Source organism: Salvelinus fontinalis, chromosome 26 (genome assembly GCF_029448725.1).
Source record: "Salvelinus fontinalis isolate EN_2023a chromosome 26, ASM2944872v1, whole genome shotgun sequence".
Lineage (NCBI taxonomy): Eukaryota > Metazoa > Chordata > Actinopteri > Salmoniformes > Salmonidae > Salvelinus > Salvelinus fontinalis.
The window spans coordinates 14,364,557-14,384,727 of record NC_074690.1 but is presented as its reverse complement, the minus strand read 5'-3'; the positions used below and the strand labels follow the sequence as shown (position 1 = coordinate 14,384,727).

Below are 20,171 nucleotides of genomic sequence, written 5' to 3'. Positions count from 1 at the left end.
TTTCAATTAAGACATTAATGAGCGAGCTAGGACGGACATAGTCAATATAACTATTTGTTCAGCACTTTTGAAATGTACAGCGACAGAATTCAGAATGTAGGCTGTTCTTACAATGTTCTCCCTGTACACAAAGTCAGAATCGTAGGATAAATAAAGGGGGCATTTAAGCAGACAATGAAAACTCTTACAATATTCAATGATTACATTTCTATAAAACAGGTTATAGACTACATGTGCACCACCAAGTCAGAACAGTAGGGGAAATGAAGATTGGTAAATAGACCAAATTATTATGGTGAGGCACATGGGCTACTAACATCTTACTACACAACATACACTTAGTATTACTTTCTTAGCTACGGTATATATATATATTTTTTATTTCACCTTTATTTAACCAGGTAGGCTAGTTGAGAACAAGTTCTCATTTGCAACTGCGACCTGGCCAAGATAAAGCATAGCAGTGTGAACAGACAACAACACAGAGTTACACATGGAGTAAACAATAAACAAGTCAATAACATGGTAGAAAAAAGAGAATCTATATACAATGTGTACAAAAGGCATGAGGTAGGCAATAAATCGAGTAATTACAATTTAGCAGATTAACACTGGAGTGATAAATCATCAGATGATCATGTGCAAGAAGAGATACTGGTGTGCAAAAGAGCAGAAAAGTAAATAAATAAAAGCAGTATGGGGGGTGAGGTAGGTAAATTGTAAATATAAAGCTACCTGGCATATTACATCATTTATGCAGCAGCATACAATATATTTTTGGACTCACCTTGTTGTGCTGTGCTCACTTGAACAGGAAGGTGGCGAGGCGATCCTTCGTGGGCAAATTTTGTCACCAAAGTCTGGCCTTCTCTGTATTTATGGTGCTTTCAAAACAACTGGGAACTCAGACAAAAACAAGGTTGAATCATGATGACGTCATTGATCTATCTTCAGGTTATGGCTCTAGAAAGAGGCCAGATTTAAAATTCAGAGTTGGATGACTGTTCAAAATGTATTTTCCCAGTCGGAGCTCATTTATTCTCGACTTCCCAGTTGTCTTGAACTCACTCAAGTCAAGTTTTCACAGTTCCGAGTTAACAGTTGTTTTGGGCGCGGCACAAATCCTGCTTCATTGACAGCATGGCCAATGTTGAATGTTTTTCATCTTAAACTTGGAAAAGAGACCCTTAATCTGAGATTTGGGACCACACAGCGACTCCACTGAATAGCAGGCTAGTGATTGTTTTGCAATTCTTGCAGTTAGCCACTGTCACCGATTACTTTCAAACCACTCATTGTTGAATTTGCGATTTCCAACTTGTGTAATGTTTATGTCCAATAGCCAATGAGCACTGATAGGTTTTATCTATAATTTCTCTTCATTATTTCTCTTCACATGACAAGGATTAAAAAGTATTTGCCAGTAGATTGTCAACTTGATTCATGATGATGACTGCTAGCTAAGATTTTGAAAGTATGATGTTGACATGATCAGTCCAATCAAAGCTACTGTACATATAACGTGATTTTACTTCATTTTATCTGTGGCCAATGACCTCGAGCCTTCTTGGATGGGCACTTCTAATGTAACTCTATGGCAGCACCCAAGGGGCTAGAATTTTCTAGCTCTACCCTTAAGAATTGGCAGTGACATAGTGTCCCCATGAGTGACAGAACAGTGAGCCAATCACAGCGCAACGCTCCAAATTTTGTGCTGGTTTACCCCACCACCACAGAAAGCACTTAGCTAGGCTAAAACACCTGCATTTTGGACCTGCCTTAATCAAGAAAACAAAAAAAAGAGACCATGTTTGCATGCAGCTTTATTAACACAATGATATATTTTTTTACATGGTTTATAAACTGATGTGTGACATGTATTAATGCCAAAATAACATGCTGCCCTGCATGACGGGTATCCACTGTTAATACCAATAAACCCATCCTTTTAAAAACAAATTTAGTAAAGCTAGGCAGCTACAATCAACTTTCTAAACACTATTTTGTTTCTTTTCCATCTTGTTAGCTAGCGGCCTAGCCAGTTCAAATTATGACCAGAGCATAACTGACAACTTCTTAACTTTAGAATTTTTTAACGAATTATTACAGGAAAATAAACTCACAACAAGATAATTATTTAGCTACATGTTAATTGCGAGTTATTTACAGAAAAGAGCTTACAGTTGTGAGTGTGAAGCAGTGGTGGCTGGTGGGAGGAACTATAGGAGGGCCAGCTCATTATAAAGGCTGGAATGGAATGGTATCATACATATGGAAACCACATTGACTCTGTTCCATGAATTCCATTTTAGCCTGTACAATGAGCCCGTCCTCCTATAGCCCCTCCCACCAGCCTCCCCTGGTGTAACGAAATAAAAGCAGGATTTATGCCACATTTAAACAACTGGGAACTGGGCACTCGGGAAATCTTCGACTTCTGACTATAGTGCGTTCAAAATAACTGGGAACTTGGGGGAAAAACTAGCCCTTGATGGGAAAAAGCGATTTGAATGGTCATCCATCTCGGAATTCGGGCCTCTCTGTAGAGTTCAGACTTTCCGACCTGAAGATCACGGACGTCATGATTTGACCTCTTATTTATTATTTTCAAAGCTCCCAGTTGTCTTGAACGCACCAATTTCCACCAAAGGATTTTAGAATTTGTGCGCCGTCTCTCATTGCTAGCTGTCGGGTAACCATGACAACGGACGCAGCTACAGGGTTAAAGTTGATTTAAAAAAAATCTGTCTGTGAAACAGACAGGTCTATAGACATTCTACCGGAGTATAAATTAAATGTAGTTTTGACTAGCGACACTTGTCGCATTCAAGTTGTCTACAGACATGTCGCTAAACAAAGTCTAAACCAGCCTTTAGGGTAGGGACGTCTCAAGGATCCCGAATTGCATTAAGCTCTCTATGCGCGTTATTATTTGGGTCATTGAGCGATTGGCAACTGTGTAACAGGTAAAATCATTGTTTCATTGGCATTTAACTAGGGTACGACAACTTGAAATTATTGGATATCTGCAGTCCAGCAATAACATGTAAAAATAACAGACATAATGTTACATGGCTAATAGTACAAAAGTGGATGTGATACTCGTTAGCTAGCAAGCTTACAGCTAGCTACAGTAACTAGCTAGCTAATTTAGCTGTTCCTTGTCGTTTTAGCAACGATGGCAAACAGTGTCAATTGTAACATTACAGATTATGCGTTTTAATGCATTTTTGTGTAATGCTAGCTAATATGTTAGACTTCTATAGAGCCTCGGCTAATAGCTTGCTAGCTAGAGTTGAGTTGAGTTAGCCACCTGTTGTGTTGCTACGCGCAGAATCAATATTTTCACCTTGTGAGAGCTAGTAAACACTAACGTTAGTAGCTAGCTAACTAGCCAACACATTTTCTCTAAAAACAGCTAGCTACCTCTCATGCCATGGTCTCTCGTGCCATGGTCTCTCGTGCAGGATTTTGTTCCAGCCCCAGTCTAACATACCTGACTAATCAACTTCTCCTCGGTGTTGAATTAAGTGTGTTTATGCAGGGCTGGAGCAAAAGCCTGCAGATGCAACATTTCTCTGAGAGGAGGATTGGCACCCCTGCCCTACGTTTACCCCTTCAATGTTTGCAGTTCTGAACGGACAGCCAGGAGACGTGTAGCCTTCTAATGGCTATGGAGAGTTTGGTTTCTGACACACTGCTCAGGTCTATCCGGTTCCTTCTGATCTGCAAACGTTGAAAGAGTGCAGTTGAGGGGAAAGAAGTTAAAGATTGTTTAAGTCTCAACGTCCTTTGTCATCCTCAGCTTTTTCCCCACACAGACTGCCTCACCTCACTCATGAGTCTACCGGCCGCCCCGCCCAGTTACGCTGAAGCCATGGCAGGGGACAAGGAGCAGACGTACGGTGGAGTGATGGTTGCAATGCCCCCCTACAGTGACAACCTGCCCCCCATGCCCCCTCCACCGGTGCCCATCCACACCAGCTGGGCCTACGTGCACCCCAGTCCCAGTGAGTCAAGGGGCAATATGGTCTACCTCCTTATCTTATAGAAATGGAATTGCTATGTCCTAACTAACCCCTTTTTTGTATGCTGTTTTATAATGTTCTCCCTAATCTCCCTGACCTAGATAGTCTGTGTATGCATTGATATGTAGGCTACGTGTATCTTTTTAAAATGTGTTTGTAGTTCTGTTCTTGAGCTGTTCTTGTCTATTCATGTTCTGTATTATGTAATGTTTTGTGTGGACCCCAGGAAGAGTAGCTGCTGCTTTTGCAACAGCTAATGGGGATCCTAAAAAAATACCTAATCTCGTTTTATGGACAAAGATTTCAGCCTTGCTTGTTCATCAAAACTGTCTTGGTATAGTCAGTGCGTGACCGCTGTTATTCCCAAGAGTATTGTCCTTTCATTCTCTCCCCCCCCCCCACACCCTCTGGGCCCAATTGTATCGCTGCAAAATGATCACGTTAAAAGAGACCAGGTCACTAACTTCAATTACTTCATTGTACAATGTCCAGAAAATAGCTTTTTAGCCTGTACATGTAAAACGAGTGTGGATTTGCAATACAATCTCCAGATCTGTTGCATACCAACCTTTTTGTTGTTTCAATAAGTTCTGAGCTGATTTTATAATGACACGGTCTGTTCTGAAATGAGATGAGCGCCACTTTATTTGCCCAGTTTTCCTCTCCCCTTCTAATTCTCTTTTTCTGCCTCTGTTAGGCCCGGGCTACACCAACCCCTACACTTCCGACATGTCCTCTCCCTTCTCCGACCCCAGCACCAGCGACAGCTTGGATGGAAGCAACTGGGAGGATAAGAATATCCGACGCATGTTCATTCGCAAGGTGAGAGGTTCTAGTGTCCTTTTTCTCTTTTGTCAACATATTATTTTATTGACAAAGGCTCACCGCCATACCACGTTCAAGAGATGGGGGATGAGGTTTTTGTTCGGGTTCATGTTAAAATTCTTCGCTGTATGCTATTAATGGTGGTTTGTATAATTTACAGGTGTTTCTGATTACAAGACAATGATCAGAGAAATAAGCCATTCATGGAATAGCCAAGCACTTTGGATCGATCTGCCATCAATTTCTAATAAGTTCTCTGGACAACTTTCTTCCAAACTTCTCTGCGTTGCTTTCCTATATTTACACCTAGTGCTTGATATAATGTTCACCCATGAAAGGATGAATTAATTCAAGGTTTATACAAATGTCCATTCAATAGAAAATGACGTCAGAAAAACAGTAGTCCAAACCCCATGTCTCTGAATAGAAAACTAAATGGGGACTAAATATATATTAATTTACAAAGCTAACAGACTGAATTTCAATATCCACCCACCTGGGGTCTTTGGCCTGGTTTGCTAACTACCTCTCTCAAAGAGTGTAGTGTATAAAGTCAGAAAATCTCCTGTCTTAGCCACTGCCTGTCACCAAGGGAGTACCCCAAGGCTCAATCCTAGGCCCCACGCTCTTCTCAATTTACATCAACAACATAGCTCAGGCAGTAGGAAGCTCTCTCATCCATTTATATGCAGATGATACAGTCTTATACTCAGCTGGCCCCTCCCTGGATTTTGTTTTAAATGCTCTACAACAAAGCATTCTTAGTGTCCAACAAGCTTTCTCTACCCTTAACCTTGTTCTGAACACCTCCAAAACAAAGATCATGTGGTTTGGTAAGAAGAATGCCCCTCCCCCCACAGGTGTTATTACTACCTCTGAGGGTTTAGAGCTTGATGTAGTCACCTCATACAAGTACTTGGGAGTATGGCTAGATGGTTCACTGTCCTTCTCTCAGCACATATCAAACCTGCAGGATAAAGTAAAATCTAGACTTGGTTTCCTCTATTGTAATTGCTCCTCTTTCACCCCAGCTGCCAAACTAACCCTGATTCAGATGACCATCCTACCCATGCTAGATTAGTGTCACGAGAATTTTTATCCCAATTGTTTAACTCAACTATCACTCATGCTTTAAATAATTCCCAGAGGTTGTAATGCCCTGGTTAATAAATAATTATTCAAAGACAATAAATCAATCCTTTATTCAGAGAACGTTCTGAAGTCAAAAATGCATACATAGTCATTTTATAACTCACCCCCCACCTACGGACACACACACACAATTTCTCATTATCTTCTACAAGCCTAGCCATTCCTAACAGTTGCTCCCCCTTACCTAAGTTGGGGAGGCCTCTTTCCTGTGATTTGGTTTCAGAGTTATCACAAGTCAACAGTTCAGTTGGCCTTGAATGTCTCAACTCTACCCAGCTCATATTGCGAAATAGTAACACAATGGTCTAGTCACACACATTATGGAATTATGACTCTTAACACATTTCATACTGAAATCATATGATTTCAGGGTGGAATCCTTTAGTCATTACTTTAAACATATAAATTCCTTCATCACGGAGACATAATGTATAGATCGGCAGGTAAGGGTGCTATCGAGCGGCTAGATGTTCTTTACCATTCGGCCATCAAATTTGCCAACAATGCTCCTTATAGGACACATCACTGCACTCTATACTCCTCTGTAAACTGGTCATCTCTGTATACCTGTCTCAAGACCCACTGGTTGATGCTTATTTATAAAACCCTCTTAGGCCTCACTCTCCCCTATCTGAGATATCTACTACAACACCCGTTCTACCAGTCACATTATGTTAAAGGTCCCCAAAGCACACACATCCCTGGGTCGCTCGTCTTTTCAGTTCGCTGCAATTAGCGACTGGAACGAGCTGCAACAAACACTCAAACTGGACAGTTTAATCTCAATCTCTTCATTCAAAGACTCAGTCATAGACACTTACTGACAGTTGTGGCTGCTTTGTATGATGTATTGTTGTCTCTACCTTCTTGCCCTCTGTGCTGTTGACTTTGCCCAATAATGTTTGTACCATGTTGTGTTGCTACCATGTTGTTGTCACCTTGTGGTGCTACCATGCTGTGTTGTCATGTTTTGCTGCCTTGTTATGTTGTAGTCTTAGGTCTCTCTTTATGTAGTGTTGTTTCTCTTTTGTTGTGATGTGTGTTTAGTCCTATATTTATATTGTATTTCTTTTAAAAATGTGTTTTAATCCCAAGCCCGCATCCCCACAGGATGCCTTTTGGTAGGCCGTCAATGTTCTTAACTGACTTGCCTTGTTTAAATAAAGGTTAAATAAAAAAGAAATAACATTTTGACCCATTTAGTCTTTCATTATCTCTGATCCTCATGACACTGTCCTATTGTTTTTTTTTTAACACTCTTTACATCACTGTCAAAAGACTACCGTCAGAACGTGAAATCATGAGCCCACAGTGAGTGGTATTTCATCAGTACAGCACTAGACGTTACCATAGAAACGTAGATCAATCTGATCTGGTAGATTGTTTCACACTATACTATCTTCTATCGTGTCGACCTGAACTAAACTGCGCTGTCACTTTTACATGATCTTCTTCGGCAACTATGTTTGATGTTTACCAGGCCAGTTCAGCGCAGCTTGGTCTGGCTCGGCTCGATTCGCCTCAGTACTGTGTAAAGCCCAATATTGTTGTCTGTCTTAGTACTGTGTAAAGCCCAATATTGTTGTCTGTCTTAGTACTGTGTAGTTCTCTCAGCTATCCTCTCAGTACTGTGTAGTTCTCACAACTGGCCTCTTGTGAGAGACTCTAACCGGTCTTATTTCTATCTAACCGGTCTTATTTCTATCCTCAGGTTTTCTCCATCCTCATGGTCCAACTGTTGGTGACCTTTGGTATCGTGGCTCTCTTCACATTTTGGTGAGGGCCCCTAACATGAATCCATACTCCAGAAAATATTTGAGAGCCCAATTTTACAAAGTGTTTTATTTTTTTTGCACTCGCAAACTGGTTATTTTCCGAATGTAATAAACCCCAAACACCTTATGTGCAAACTTTGCACTTGTACAAATGCGTCGTTAGAAAATGCTGTCTCCATATTGTGATCAAAAATGTATTCTCACCTAATATATATACTGAGTGTACAAAACATTAAGAACAGATTCCTAATATTGCATTGCCACCACCTTTGTACTCAGAACAGCCTCAATTCGTTGTGGCATGGACTATAACAAGGTTTCGAAAGCGTTCCACAGGGATGCTGGCCCGTGTTGACTCCAATACTTCCCACAGTTGTCAAGTTGGCTGGATGTCCTTTGGGTGGTGAACTATTCTTGATACACATGGGACTACTGTTGAGTGTGGAAAAACTCAGCGGCGTTGCAGTTCTTGACGCAAACCTGTACGCCTGGTACTTACTCTCATAACCCGCTCAAAGGCACAAATGTTTTGTATTGCCCAGTCACCCTCTGAATGGCATACATTCTCAATTGTCTCAAGGCTTAAAAATCCTTTTTTAACTTATCTCCTCCCATTCCTTCATCTACGCTGATTGAAGTGGATTTAACAAGTGACCATAGCTTTCACCTGGTCAGTCTGTCATGGAAAGAGCAGGTGTTCATAATGTTTTGTACACTCATTGCATGCTGTGTGCTTCTCACTGGATGGTTTGATAAAGATGAGGCTAAGTTAAAAAAAAATATATATATATCTGAAGCTGAAAAATGGGTGCCCATCCACTCATAAGTTGTTAAAAACTAATGTATTCTCACTCAACTTTACAGTGAACCAGTCCGGCAGTTTGTGCAGTACAATCGAATCCTCTACCTTGCCTCATAGTGAGTATCTTCAACTTCATGTGCTGTCTACCAATGACAAACTGGTCAAATAGACTTAATGCATATCATAAAATGACTTAAAGGTGAGGATGATTCTTCATCCCAATGTTCACCTCGAAGTCGAAGTTGGGTATTTAAAGGTAAGACATTTTCTTACCTTGAAAGCAGCAACTTGTCCATTTATTGTGTAGATCATTGGTCACCAACCGGTCAGTTGCGATCGACGGGTCGATCTTCAAGGCATTCCTAGTCGATCTCCAAACATAATTTTTTTTTTTTAACGATAAAGCCCTTGCGTTCAATTTTTTTTAAATTAATTTCACGCTGTAGGTGCACTTGATTCAGCAGCCCTAGCGCCGGGAAGCCAAAGTGTTTCCATTTTGAACCATTTCATATGTCTGAAGGTAGAACTCCGCCTACCTGGCAGACCCAGAGAGCAAATCAAGTGCACCCATATGTCTACGTCTGGCCAATCAGATAGCTCAGATCACCGTGCCTGTACAGTTTCCTCGCGCCATAGACCAAATAAAAAAAAAAGATGCCTCGGACGCTCAGCAGAGTTTATACTTTGAGATTTAAAAACGATTGAAACCATGACTAGAGAGAGACTCAACGAATACAACAGAGAGATGGTGTTTTAATGAGTTAGTTCATGTTTAGGTTGTTATTCAGCGCTGTCAATACATTGTTCAACACTTTTTTAAATAAACCATCGAATGCTCTGTAGCTGCAATGAATGACTATAGCAACGTGTTCCGTTACACTTGTGTTGTTATTATCAGTGGCTTGTGTCTTATTTAATAGCGAGGAATATTTCACTTTCTCTGGTCGTTGGAGTAAACATGAATTGGTGCATGAGGCAGAAGTAATGCAGTGCGACTTAAGTTTCGCCATCAGCTGCAAGACCTTGTCCCCTTTTGTCAGCGGAGGGAGGGAGAGAGGAAGGATGGTGAGATGGGTGAGAGGCCGCCTTACGGCTGCTCCCTCCCCACAGACTGACTAGCAGATGCAGGCCGTCAGTCCAGTAAAAAAAAATTTTTTAAATTATTAACGCTCACTCAGCTGTGCCTCACAAGTAATACAACAAATTATCTATTACCAGTGTGATCATAGACCTACATGTTGAAATATAATTTAAAAATGGTCTCAGAAGAACAACATTGGCAGGGCAATTCAAGTATAACCAATATGCAGTGATAATGTATTGGGCCTATAGCCTACTGCACAAACCTCATTGCTACAGATCTGTTTTTAATTGGTTAATGTTGCATAGACTTAATGTTCATGTTTAAAAGAAATCTGAGCAGTAGATCCTGCCTTGCATTTTTGACTCAGAAAGGGATCTTGACTCAGAAAAGGTTGGCGACCACTGGTGTTGATCCTTCGGTGAATGTTGTTATTTCGGTGGTAGTGCCACCATTTTAGATGTGGTGTTGTCGTCATTGGATTTAGGCACACTGATATGGGACTCTGAGCCAACCGTCATAACTGCTGACCACATAAATGTTCCTGTTCCAGCATCACCTTCATGGGGGCATACCTGGTACTAGTGTGCAGCACAAGTGCCCGGTAAGAAGCCAACTCTTTAGTCAATATTACCAGCTTTACTTTTACTATTATTTTGGGATTTCTACCACTTTCTTCACCTTTTATTGTTTTTCTTTACAACATTCTCAATTCATACTTTCATAACTAAAAGATGGAGGCACTTGACTTTAACAATGATCTATTTTTTGTTGATGACAATTTTTTATTTTTATTTTTTTAATGAAAGTTTTGTGAAAAGGTTTTATCTGGCTATCCTTCTCAAGTCTTAACTCATGAATTGGTGCTCTGTTCATACTAAAATGTTGTCATTGTATCCCATTGTCTTTTTTTTTACAGGCGACAGTATCCCACCAACCTCATTCTCTTGGGGATATTTGTAAGTATCAGCCAGAGGTACAGCATCTCTGCTTGATAGTTAGTGGTATGCTTAGTTAGTGCCTCAATGATATTATGACCATTTTACTGACACTGTGGTACTCCAAATGATGTACTATACATACTACTCTGTAATATTTTTGTGTTTGTGATCCTCTTCTTGTCTCCAGACTTTGGCAATGTCTTACATGGCAGGAATGCTGGCTAGGTAAATTGTGTGTGTGAATGTACACTGTCCACTCTTTTTCTACATGTGTGGAAATGCTGTCTGGTGACTTTTTTTTGTTGAGTCTATGACTTTGTGTTTGAGTGTGTACCAGAGGTGGTAGTAACTTGGTTATCCTTCCTCTGTGTCCCTAGCTACCACAACACTAAAGTGGTGATGCTGTGTGTGGGCATCACCGCCATGGTGTGTCTGTTCATCACGCTCTTCTGTTTCCAGACCAAGGTGAGCTTTTACAAGCAGATGGCTAACAGCACAATCTGTGTTTCTCTTGTCAAGTAAAGTCATTCTGTTGCGTGAAAGTAGTGGCATTTTGATCATTTAACTCGGTTGATTTGACGTCATTTTGATCATTTAACTAGGTTGACTGGACGTCATTTTGATCATTTAACTCTGTTGACTAGACGTCATGTCATGCTTAGTCATGTTCAGCAGAGCAAAACGTTCAGATGCCTCTCTGACATGTAAAATAATGAATCATTTCTGCTCTCTCCAGTACATTTCTATTTGTTATGTTTCCCTGCTGAACGTGGCCCCCTGGTTTTCGGTCTTGTCTTGACGTTGTGTTCCAGGTTGATTTTACGTCGTGTCACGGTCTGCTCTTCTCTCTCATGATGGTGCTGATGGTGACGGGACTGTTGCTCCTCTTCACCGCACCCTTCGGATATGTAAGCAGCACGCCTATTAAAGCTACAGTCTGTGATTGGTACATTAATTACTTAACCTTAAGGACTTAAAGCTACAGTCTGTGATTGGTACATTCATTACTTAACCTTAAGGACTTAAAGCTACAGTCTGTGATTGGTACATTCATTACTTAACCTTAAGGACTTAAAGCTACAGTCTGTGATTGGTACATTCATTACTTAACCTTAAGGACTTAAAGCTACAGTCTGTGATTGGTACATTCATTTCTTAACCTTAAGGACTTAAACCATGATTTGGTCAAACAGTAAAGTTCTTTACCCTCGTGCTTCCTGTAATGAACATGTCTACCCTGAAGCTCATCAAGCATTTAGGACTTAGAATCTTCAATGTTCAATGAGTATAAGTCTCTGACTATATTGTGCAATCCATGTCCTTTTTAAATGTTTTTATTTTATTTTTATTGACAAATAAAATCAATCAATATATATATATATATATATATATATATATATATATATATATATATATATATATATCATTAATTTAAAGTCCAAAAATGTATGTTCTAATCACAGACTGTAGCTTTAATTAAGTCCTTAAGGTTAAGGCTACACAGAGATTTTGTGTCCGTACAAAAATCTGTCCGCTTTTTGTGCGTGTGCAACTCATCCAAAAGAAGTAGAGATGGGTTGAACTGTTGACGGGAAAAAATAAATAAAAACGGTTGAACAGTGTTTGAATGAAATGCTTTTTCATACGTCTCTGTGTATCCGGAGATATAATCACGAACTTGGAACTTTCTCACAACTCTACCACTGACTTTTTTTGTGATTTTTACCTGAAAGGTCGACAAGAGTTTGTACCTTGTTGGACAGGACCGTCTCCTCTCATTTGTGACTGGCTGTCTCTCTTTATGCTGTGTTTTTCTGACCTCGTTTGTCTTTCACAGATACCTTGGTTGCAGACAGCGTATGCTGGACTGGGTGCCCTTGTCTTCACGTTGGTACTTAATCATCTATCATTGAATCATCACTTAATGAGTGTATGATTGCTGTGGTGTTGGGACAGGTGTATCTTCTCTTGTAAAATGTCTTTCTGATCTAAATGCAATGAATCACCTGTATAAATATTAGGCTGAATGTACACTATATATATATTTATACAAAAGTATGTGGACAGCCCTTCAAATGAGTGGATTAGGCAATTTCAGCCACACCCGTTGCCGACAGGTGTATAAAATCGAGCAGACAGCCATGCAATCTCCATAAATCAAATCAAATTTTATAGGTCACATACACATGGTTAGCAGATGTTAATGCGAGTGTAGCGAAAATGCTTGTGCTTCTAGTTCCGACAGTGCAGTAATATCTAACAAGTAATCGAACAAATTCACAACAACTACCGTAAACACACAATGTAAGGGGATGGAATAATAATATGCATATATATTTAGAAAAACATTGGCATTAGAATGGCCTTACTGAAGAGATCAGTGACTTTCAACGTGGCACCGTCATAGGATGCCACTTTTCCAACTAGTCAGTTCATCAAAGAGCTGCCCTGGTCAACTGTAAATGCTGTTATTGTAAAGTGGAAACGTCTAGGTGCAACAACGGTTCAGCTGTGAAGTGGTAGGCCACACAAGCTCACAGAACAGGAACGCAGAGCGCTGAAGTGTGCAGTGCGTAAAAAAAATAATCTGTCCTCGGTTGCAACACTCACTACCGAGTTCCAAACTGTCTCTAGAAGCAACGACAGCACAAGAACTGTCCATCGGAAGCTTCATGAAATGGGTTTCCATGGCCGAGCAGCCGCACACAAGCCTAAGATCACCATGCGCAATGCCAAGCTTCGACTGGAGTGGTGTAAAGCTCGCCGCCATTGGACTCTGGAGCAGTGGAAATGTGTCCTCTGGAGTGATGAATCATGCTTCACCATCTGGGTTCGGCGGATGCCAGGAGATTGCTACCTGCCCCAATGTCTAGTGCCAACTGTAAAGTTTGGTGAATTATAAATAATGGTCTGGGGCTGTTTTTCATGGTTCGGTCTAGGTCCCTTAGTTCCAACGCCATATTAATGCCCATGATTTTGGAATGAGATGTTCGACGAGCAGGTGTCTACATACTTTTGACCATGTGGTGTATTTCTAAAAAGCCACAAAAGTGAATGTTAGTGACAACTTAGTGTTCTAGAACCTTGAGTAATGGTCTCTCTCCTTTCTCCCCCATCCCTTGTTCTTTCTCTCTCCTTCTCGCTCTCCCTCTTTCCTCCCCCTCTCTTCTGTAGTTCTTGGCCTTTGACGTGCAGCTGCTGATGGGCAACCGGAGGTACTCCCTGAGTCCGGAGGAGCACGTGTTCGGAGCGATGTGTCTTTACATGGATGTGGTCTACATCTTCTTCTTCCTCCTACAGCTGTTTGGGAGTCAGGAGTGAAGTCACACCACCTTGTAGTCACGTTCAATAGCCCTCCCCTACCCCTACCCCACCCTCGCTGAGTTTACTTTATTGGGATCCCGTTTAGCTAGTGCACAGGCAGCAAATACTATTCCTGGGGTCCACATAAAATGTACAAATACATTACAAAGTACAGAGCAGTAATAAACAAGAATAAGATATTACATTAAATTCAAAATAACAATGAAATAAGAGGCGTGTGTGTGTGTGTAAGACACCAAGACACAACAAAAGTACTATTCACACGTCATATATTCATATTCTTATATACAGTAAAGTTAGATTAGCTCTATAGAAAGAGGAGAGGTGATTTTTTTTTTAAGCTATACTTGCTTTTTGCCTGAGAAACCTCTGGTGGCAGAGTATTCCGCAATGACATGGCTCTTTACAGAACAGGATAGCCACACCACCGTGTCACGTTCAATAGCCCCCCTTACTCTCTCTGCCTCCTCAAGTGCACACAGCTGCTCTGATATCCTTAAGCACGTACTTCTGTTTGGTTACGCGCGTACAAACAAGCACACACACATTTGAGAATAGATACAAATACATACCGGCACATATTTGTAATCTGACGCAAATATACACCCGCAGTACACTCACACACCCACGATATACTAACACACCCACTCTGAGGTATCTTATAAAAGCATAGTTTGCTTATATTTTTCCTCTCCCTGAATGTTGACACACAACTTAATTCAGTTTTTTTGTATATATATATATATATATATATAATTTGAAGGGTGTGTGTGAGCAACTGCTGGGATGTCAGTTCTGTCTGCACAGGCAGGCTCCTATCTCTAGGGGGCACTTCAGCCCTTGCCAATCTCTGGAGTGTTGCTAGTTTTGGGCCTGTGTAGGGGTTAGAACCAATCTAGGGGAGTGTTGTTGTTCGGCAGTGTAAGGTAAACTGATCTTCAGGGCTGGCGTCAATTTGAATTGAAGGCGGTCAATTGGAATTGTAGGTGGTCAATTCAGAAAGTAAATTTGAATAACAATTTTAAACTATTTTCATTTTTCAATAAACTGAGGAGTAGAAGCTATTTATTTCTAGTGTTTTTTTTATTTTATGTCCTGAATTGACTGCCTTCAATTAAAATTGACCACAGCCCCTGCTGGATGTTGGATCTCAGATCTGCCCTACGTCTCCCATGTTACTATTAGGACGTGACCAGGCAGTTGACGAATCACAATGAGACAGCAAAAGAATAAGCTGACCAGTGTGCTGTTGGTGGACAATCAGTTTGTTGGGACAGATATGAGAACGGGTTAATTGCAACCACGTTTATTCAGGGTGACTTGTGGTTGACCAGTTAAATGGACACTGGTTGATTCCCCTGGTAGGACTTACACTTTTCTTGTCTTTGTTATATTGGAATATATATATATTACAGTTGACAAATCAGACTTATTGCTTTTGTTTAAACAATTACTTTAAACAGTTTCAGTCACTGTCTGGTGAATCCAACAGTATTTCAAGATTACATTTATGCCCTTAAAATCACATTTATAGACATTGACTTAACCAAGCCAACATTTGACCCAGATTTAGGCACATCTGGATTTTCTCATATGGGTCTGTGAAACATCATCCAAGCCAATGAAGTTGAAGGATAAAAGTGGCGCTTGTAGTCCTTAGTGCAATAATTTGTCTTTGGCTAGGTTGCGATTCTCTAGCCTCGTATTACCAAACTGATTACCGCTGCGGAATCCGTGTAGCGAAACAGAATGTAAGCTTACGAGACTTCCGGATGGTTGTACGAGGTTACCGATTCTCTACCCTTCTGTTGTACAACCTTCTGGTGTTCAAAGTTACCGATTCTCTACCCTTTTCCAGAAGTGTGCACTCGTTCATCCCGCCTCATGCAATTTAAAAGTATTGGATTGGTGCAACATAGCTGGAGGGTGTTTTCACCGTGTTGCTGACACCAGTCCATCCTTTTAAATGAGGGGGGGGGGGGGGTTGCACACTTTGGAAGAAGGTTAAAGAAAAATAATGTAGCTCTTGACTGTGGAATGCATTTTAGGGGGCAAGTTTTGTTTCTTTGTTACATTTAACTAATTTCCTCTACTTTGAAGTTACGTGCCCGTGTTACGAGGTTGTCAGGGCAGATTTCAAGTTATACTATGCCTTGGACTGAACTGACAGATTTTTGTTTTTGCTCTCAAAGGTGTTTTTAAATAGAGTAGTCGTGTGTCTCTTCAAATATGTATGAACCCAACTCGGATGTAGAACTTGTATAGAGGCATGTTTTGAGGTTGTTTTAGTTAAACTGTGAAGTAAGAGATTTTCGATTCTCTACCCTTTTCCAGAAGTGTGCACTCGTTCATCCCGCCTCAATCTTCAGTTGTCATTAGCTGACATTTGACATGTTATATATATGTCAGGGGTGTTCGACGTAGGCTTTAAACCGTATTAGACACGCTTAGAACATTCCACTTTTTTATTTTTTATTGTTGTTGCATTTATTACCTAGAATAAACAAAAATGTCATTTTTTAGATGACCTGTAGTACACCTTAATTATGGCAAAGGCTGGGCTCGTTCTGTTAGGCTGTATAGGTGCACTTTTTAGTGTGGTCTCTTTTCACAATGAAACTGCCTAGTGCCTACAATATAATTTGCACTAAGTGATCGCTATAGAATCTCCATAACATTTGTAGCACTTTGTGTATTTTAAAAGCCAATTATTTTTTGTGAAAAGTGCCAATCCGGCACATTAACTTTGTATTACTGAACAAAAATATAAACCGGTCCATTTCTATGATTTTACAGTTCAAATAATGACATCAGTCAATTGTAATAAATAAATTAGGCCCTAATCTATGGATTTCACATGACTGGGCAGGGGTGCAGCCATGAGTGGGCCTGGGAGGGCATAGACACCCACTTGGGAGCCAGGCACAGCCAATCAGAAATGAGTCTTTCCCCATAAAAGGGATTTATTACAGACAGAAATAGCCCTCAATTTCATCAACTGTCCGGGTGGCTAATCTCAGACGATCCCGCTGGTGAGGAAGCCAGATGTGGAGGTCCTGGGCTGGCGTGGTTACAAGAGGGCTGCGTTTGGCAGGCCGGTTAGACGTACTGCCAAATTGTCTTATGGTAGAGAAATGTACATAACATTTTCTGTCAACAGCTCTGGTGGACATTCCTGCAGTCAGCATGCCAATTGCATGCTCCCTCAACTTGAGACATCTGTGGCATTGTGTTGTTTGACTAAACTGCAGAGTGGCCTTTTATTGTCCCCAGCATAAGTTGCACCTATGTAATGATCATGCTGTTTAATCAGCTTCTTGATATGTCACACCTGTCTGGTGGATGGAATATCTTAGCAAAGGAGAAATGATCACCAACAGGGATGTAATCACATTTGTGCACACAATTTGAAAGAAATAAGCTTTTTGTGTGTATGGAAAATGTCTGGGATCTTTTATTTCAGCTCATGAAACATGGGACCAACACTTTACATGTTGCGTTTTATATTTTCGTTCAGTATAATTAAAGTTGGGGTCACACCTTTTAATGAATTGCACGTCAAAAAGCCTGCATGATCCTTTGATAAAGCCTTCACAAACATGGCATACATCAGGTTTATAAATTATTTACGAACTTGTTTAAAACATGTGTAACTGAAACACCTCACAAGGTGTTACGCCACCTAATAATAGTTTATGGATGATTTATAAAGCCTTCATGTCTTGTGACAGAAACGGTGGGACTGCAGACTTTTGGGTGATCCAAAATTGTAACATTCAGGTTTAAGCTTATTTTTTAAGCAAACATTTCTGGGTGGTTGATACCGACTACAATAAATCCTTGATTTTGTTAATATTGACAAAATAAGGAAAGGTTTTTAGAAAACAATATGTAAATACTTTCTTAATTATGTGAAATAGATATTTATGTGAGTAGTTAAAGTAATTTATTATTTAGCCTACCCTTGTTAAAAAGGAGTTGTATTATTTGACTTATTCTTGTTCACCAGCCAGTCTAGAGGCCTGGTAAGCATGCCTTTTTAAAACCTCATAGGTAAATGTTCATGTACATGTCTAAGTACTACTCCTGTTCCTACTTATTCTTGTATATTACTTGGAATTTTTCATAGATGTCACCAGTTTGAGTAAACCGTTTTAACCATTAATCAAGAGAATGGCGGTAGACTCTTATGTATGAGTAATTGCTCCTGTAAGTTGCTCTGCATCTGAAGCATCTGCTAAATGACTAAAATGTAAATCTATGTATTCTGTATGGTAATACACGTTTGACTCTTTTGATATCTTTTTTAATTTTACTTAATTCACTCTGGGTCATAACTCTGATGGATCAATGCTGTTCTTACTACTTTCCCCCCACTAAATCAGTATTATTTTACAAAGAAAATGAAAGACAATATTTGACATTAGTGTGATGCACCAATACTCAATTAGAGTGGGCTGACATGAACCAACAGAATTTTTATGGTACATTTAATCTTTTGACCTTATATTACACTTAAATCATGCACATTTCTAGCCTAGCTATTAAAACCAGACTGACCACTGCTCTCACGTGCAAGGACGGATAATATTGTGTATTTTTCTGTTTCTGTTCTTGGAACAAACCTGCTCAATGGTGTATGCCCCTCCCTTTCTACTGTAACTAGAACAATGGTTCGACCCACAATGTGTCTTCGGGATCATCATCTTCTTTTTAAACTTAAGTGGTGTGATGTACTTGATGTGTGTGCGTAATTTGGTCCCATATTTTGTGCTTCTTGAGGTCGGACCCTATCTCTTGACTAGCCTGCATGCAGTGACAGTGGTTAAGTAGAGCATGACCCTCTTAAATACCTACCGTAAGTTGAAACAAAACAATTTGATGACAGCTCAATTAGTTTGGAATCCTTCCCTGTTTGTTGAAGTAAAAGATGTTGCTTGAAATATTTGTGTTGTGGGTTTTTTCTTGCTCATGTCCATTTAAAAAAGAAAAAATAACTATATCTTGAATTTTCTGTGGACCATTTGCTAGTGGACCATATGCTAATTAGAATTTATATGGACACTCATACAATTTTAAAAGTTTGCATGGTACCTGAGCAGCTAGCTAGCTAAAGTTAAAGTTGGATTAGCTTTATATAGCCAATATAGTAGCCTTTATAGGTCTGTTGAAGAACCACCAGATTCTCTGCGATGCCAAGCACGATCAACGATGCTGCTTCAACTGAATCTGGCCCGCCACTTACTAGAAACTAGCCCGGGCTCTACCTCAACTGTCACCACTGCAAGCTAGCTTACATGCTACTGCTAGCACTACCAGCTAGCTGTACGTTTGGACCGGCGCATCAACCAACCCTCAACACGGTACCGGAGGATCTTGGCTGTGTCATTTAACATTCAAACATGGTGTCAGAAGTGGGATAACTAAACACGCTTTTCGCAAATTAGAGTCATCTGGTCTCGTTTACCAAACAAATGCTTATTTGAGTAAAATTTCGCCGGAATTGGCCTTTGCTAGAGTGAGTTTGCTAGTTAGCTTCAGTGTTGTTAGCACCGGTTAGACATGGCAGCGAACATTCCCCCTCCCGCCGTTATGAAGCTCAGCGGGGATTGGAGCACGAACTGGGATACGTTTAGAGGTGAATGGGAGGACTATGCGCTAGCAACGGGACTTCTGGAAAAGGACGATGAGGTAGTGATTCAGATGAAGAGAACAACAGCACAGAGGATGCATATGCTAGTGAGTGCATAGGGGCAGTGAGGGAAAAAGGACAAAAGTGGTTTGTCACTGCTACTTAATAATAAACCACAGCAATACCAGCTAGATACAGGGGCCACATGCAATGTTATGAGCCTTAAAGACAAAAGGAGGCTCGCGCCCAGAGACAAACTCACACAGAGTAGCACCAAGCTGAAACTGTATTCTGGCCAGTACATGACCTCTTTAGGCCTGTTTGTGACAGAGTGTGTTTTATGTGGCCAGAAACACACCCTTGAGTTTGAAATAGTTGAGGCTAGTCAACAGCCATTACTGTCAGGTTCTACATGCGAGTGCCTCGGGCTTATTAACTTCACCATCCCAGCTGATCTTAACATTATAGACAAAGTCCAGGCTAGGCCCCTGAGCAAGGAGACACTCCTAAGCAAGTACGATGATGTCTTCAACGCACCGGTCGAGTCAGTTCCCGGGGAAGTCCACTTTGAGTTGGACGCAGCAATCCAGCCTGTCCAGTGTGCACCCCGC

General features: G+C 40.6%; 1 protein-coding gene across 2 annotated transcripts; it reads left to right on the top strand.

The window, feature by feature from the left end:
• The first annotated feature begins 2,662 nt into the window (after positions 1-2,662).
• Positions 2,663-18,871, top strand: faim2a (Fas apoptotic inhibitory molecule 2a). 2 transcript variants are annotated; one of them, XM_055882594.1, is made up of 12 exons: positions 2,663-2,966; positions 3,822-4,010; positions 4,726-4,850; positions 7,717-7,781; positions 8,645-8,698; positions 10,217-10,267; positions 10,583-10,622; positions 10,792-10,829; positions 10,982-11,069; positions 11,417-11,512; positions 12,442-12,495; positions 13,779-18,871. In XM_055882594.1, exons 2-12 carry the CDS (start codon positions 3,839-3,841, stop codon positions 13,923-13,925), a joined length of 930 nt encoding a protein of 309 aa, XP_055738569.1. In that variant the 5' UTR covers positions 2,663-2,966; positions 3,822-3,838; the 3' UTR covers positions 13,926-18,871. The 2 variants fall into 2 exon arrangements, with proteins under 2 accessions (XP_055738569.1, XP_055738568.1); XM_055882593.1 differs by having other exon boundaries at positions 2,664-2,966; positions 3,806-4,010.
• The last annotated feature ends 1,300 nt before the right edge of the window (positions 18,872-20,171 follow it).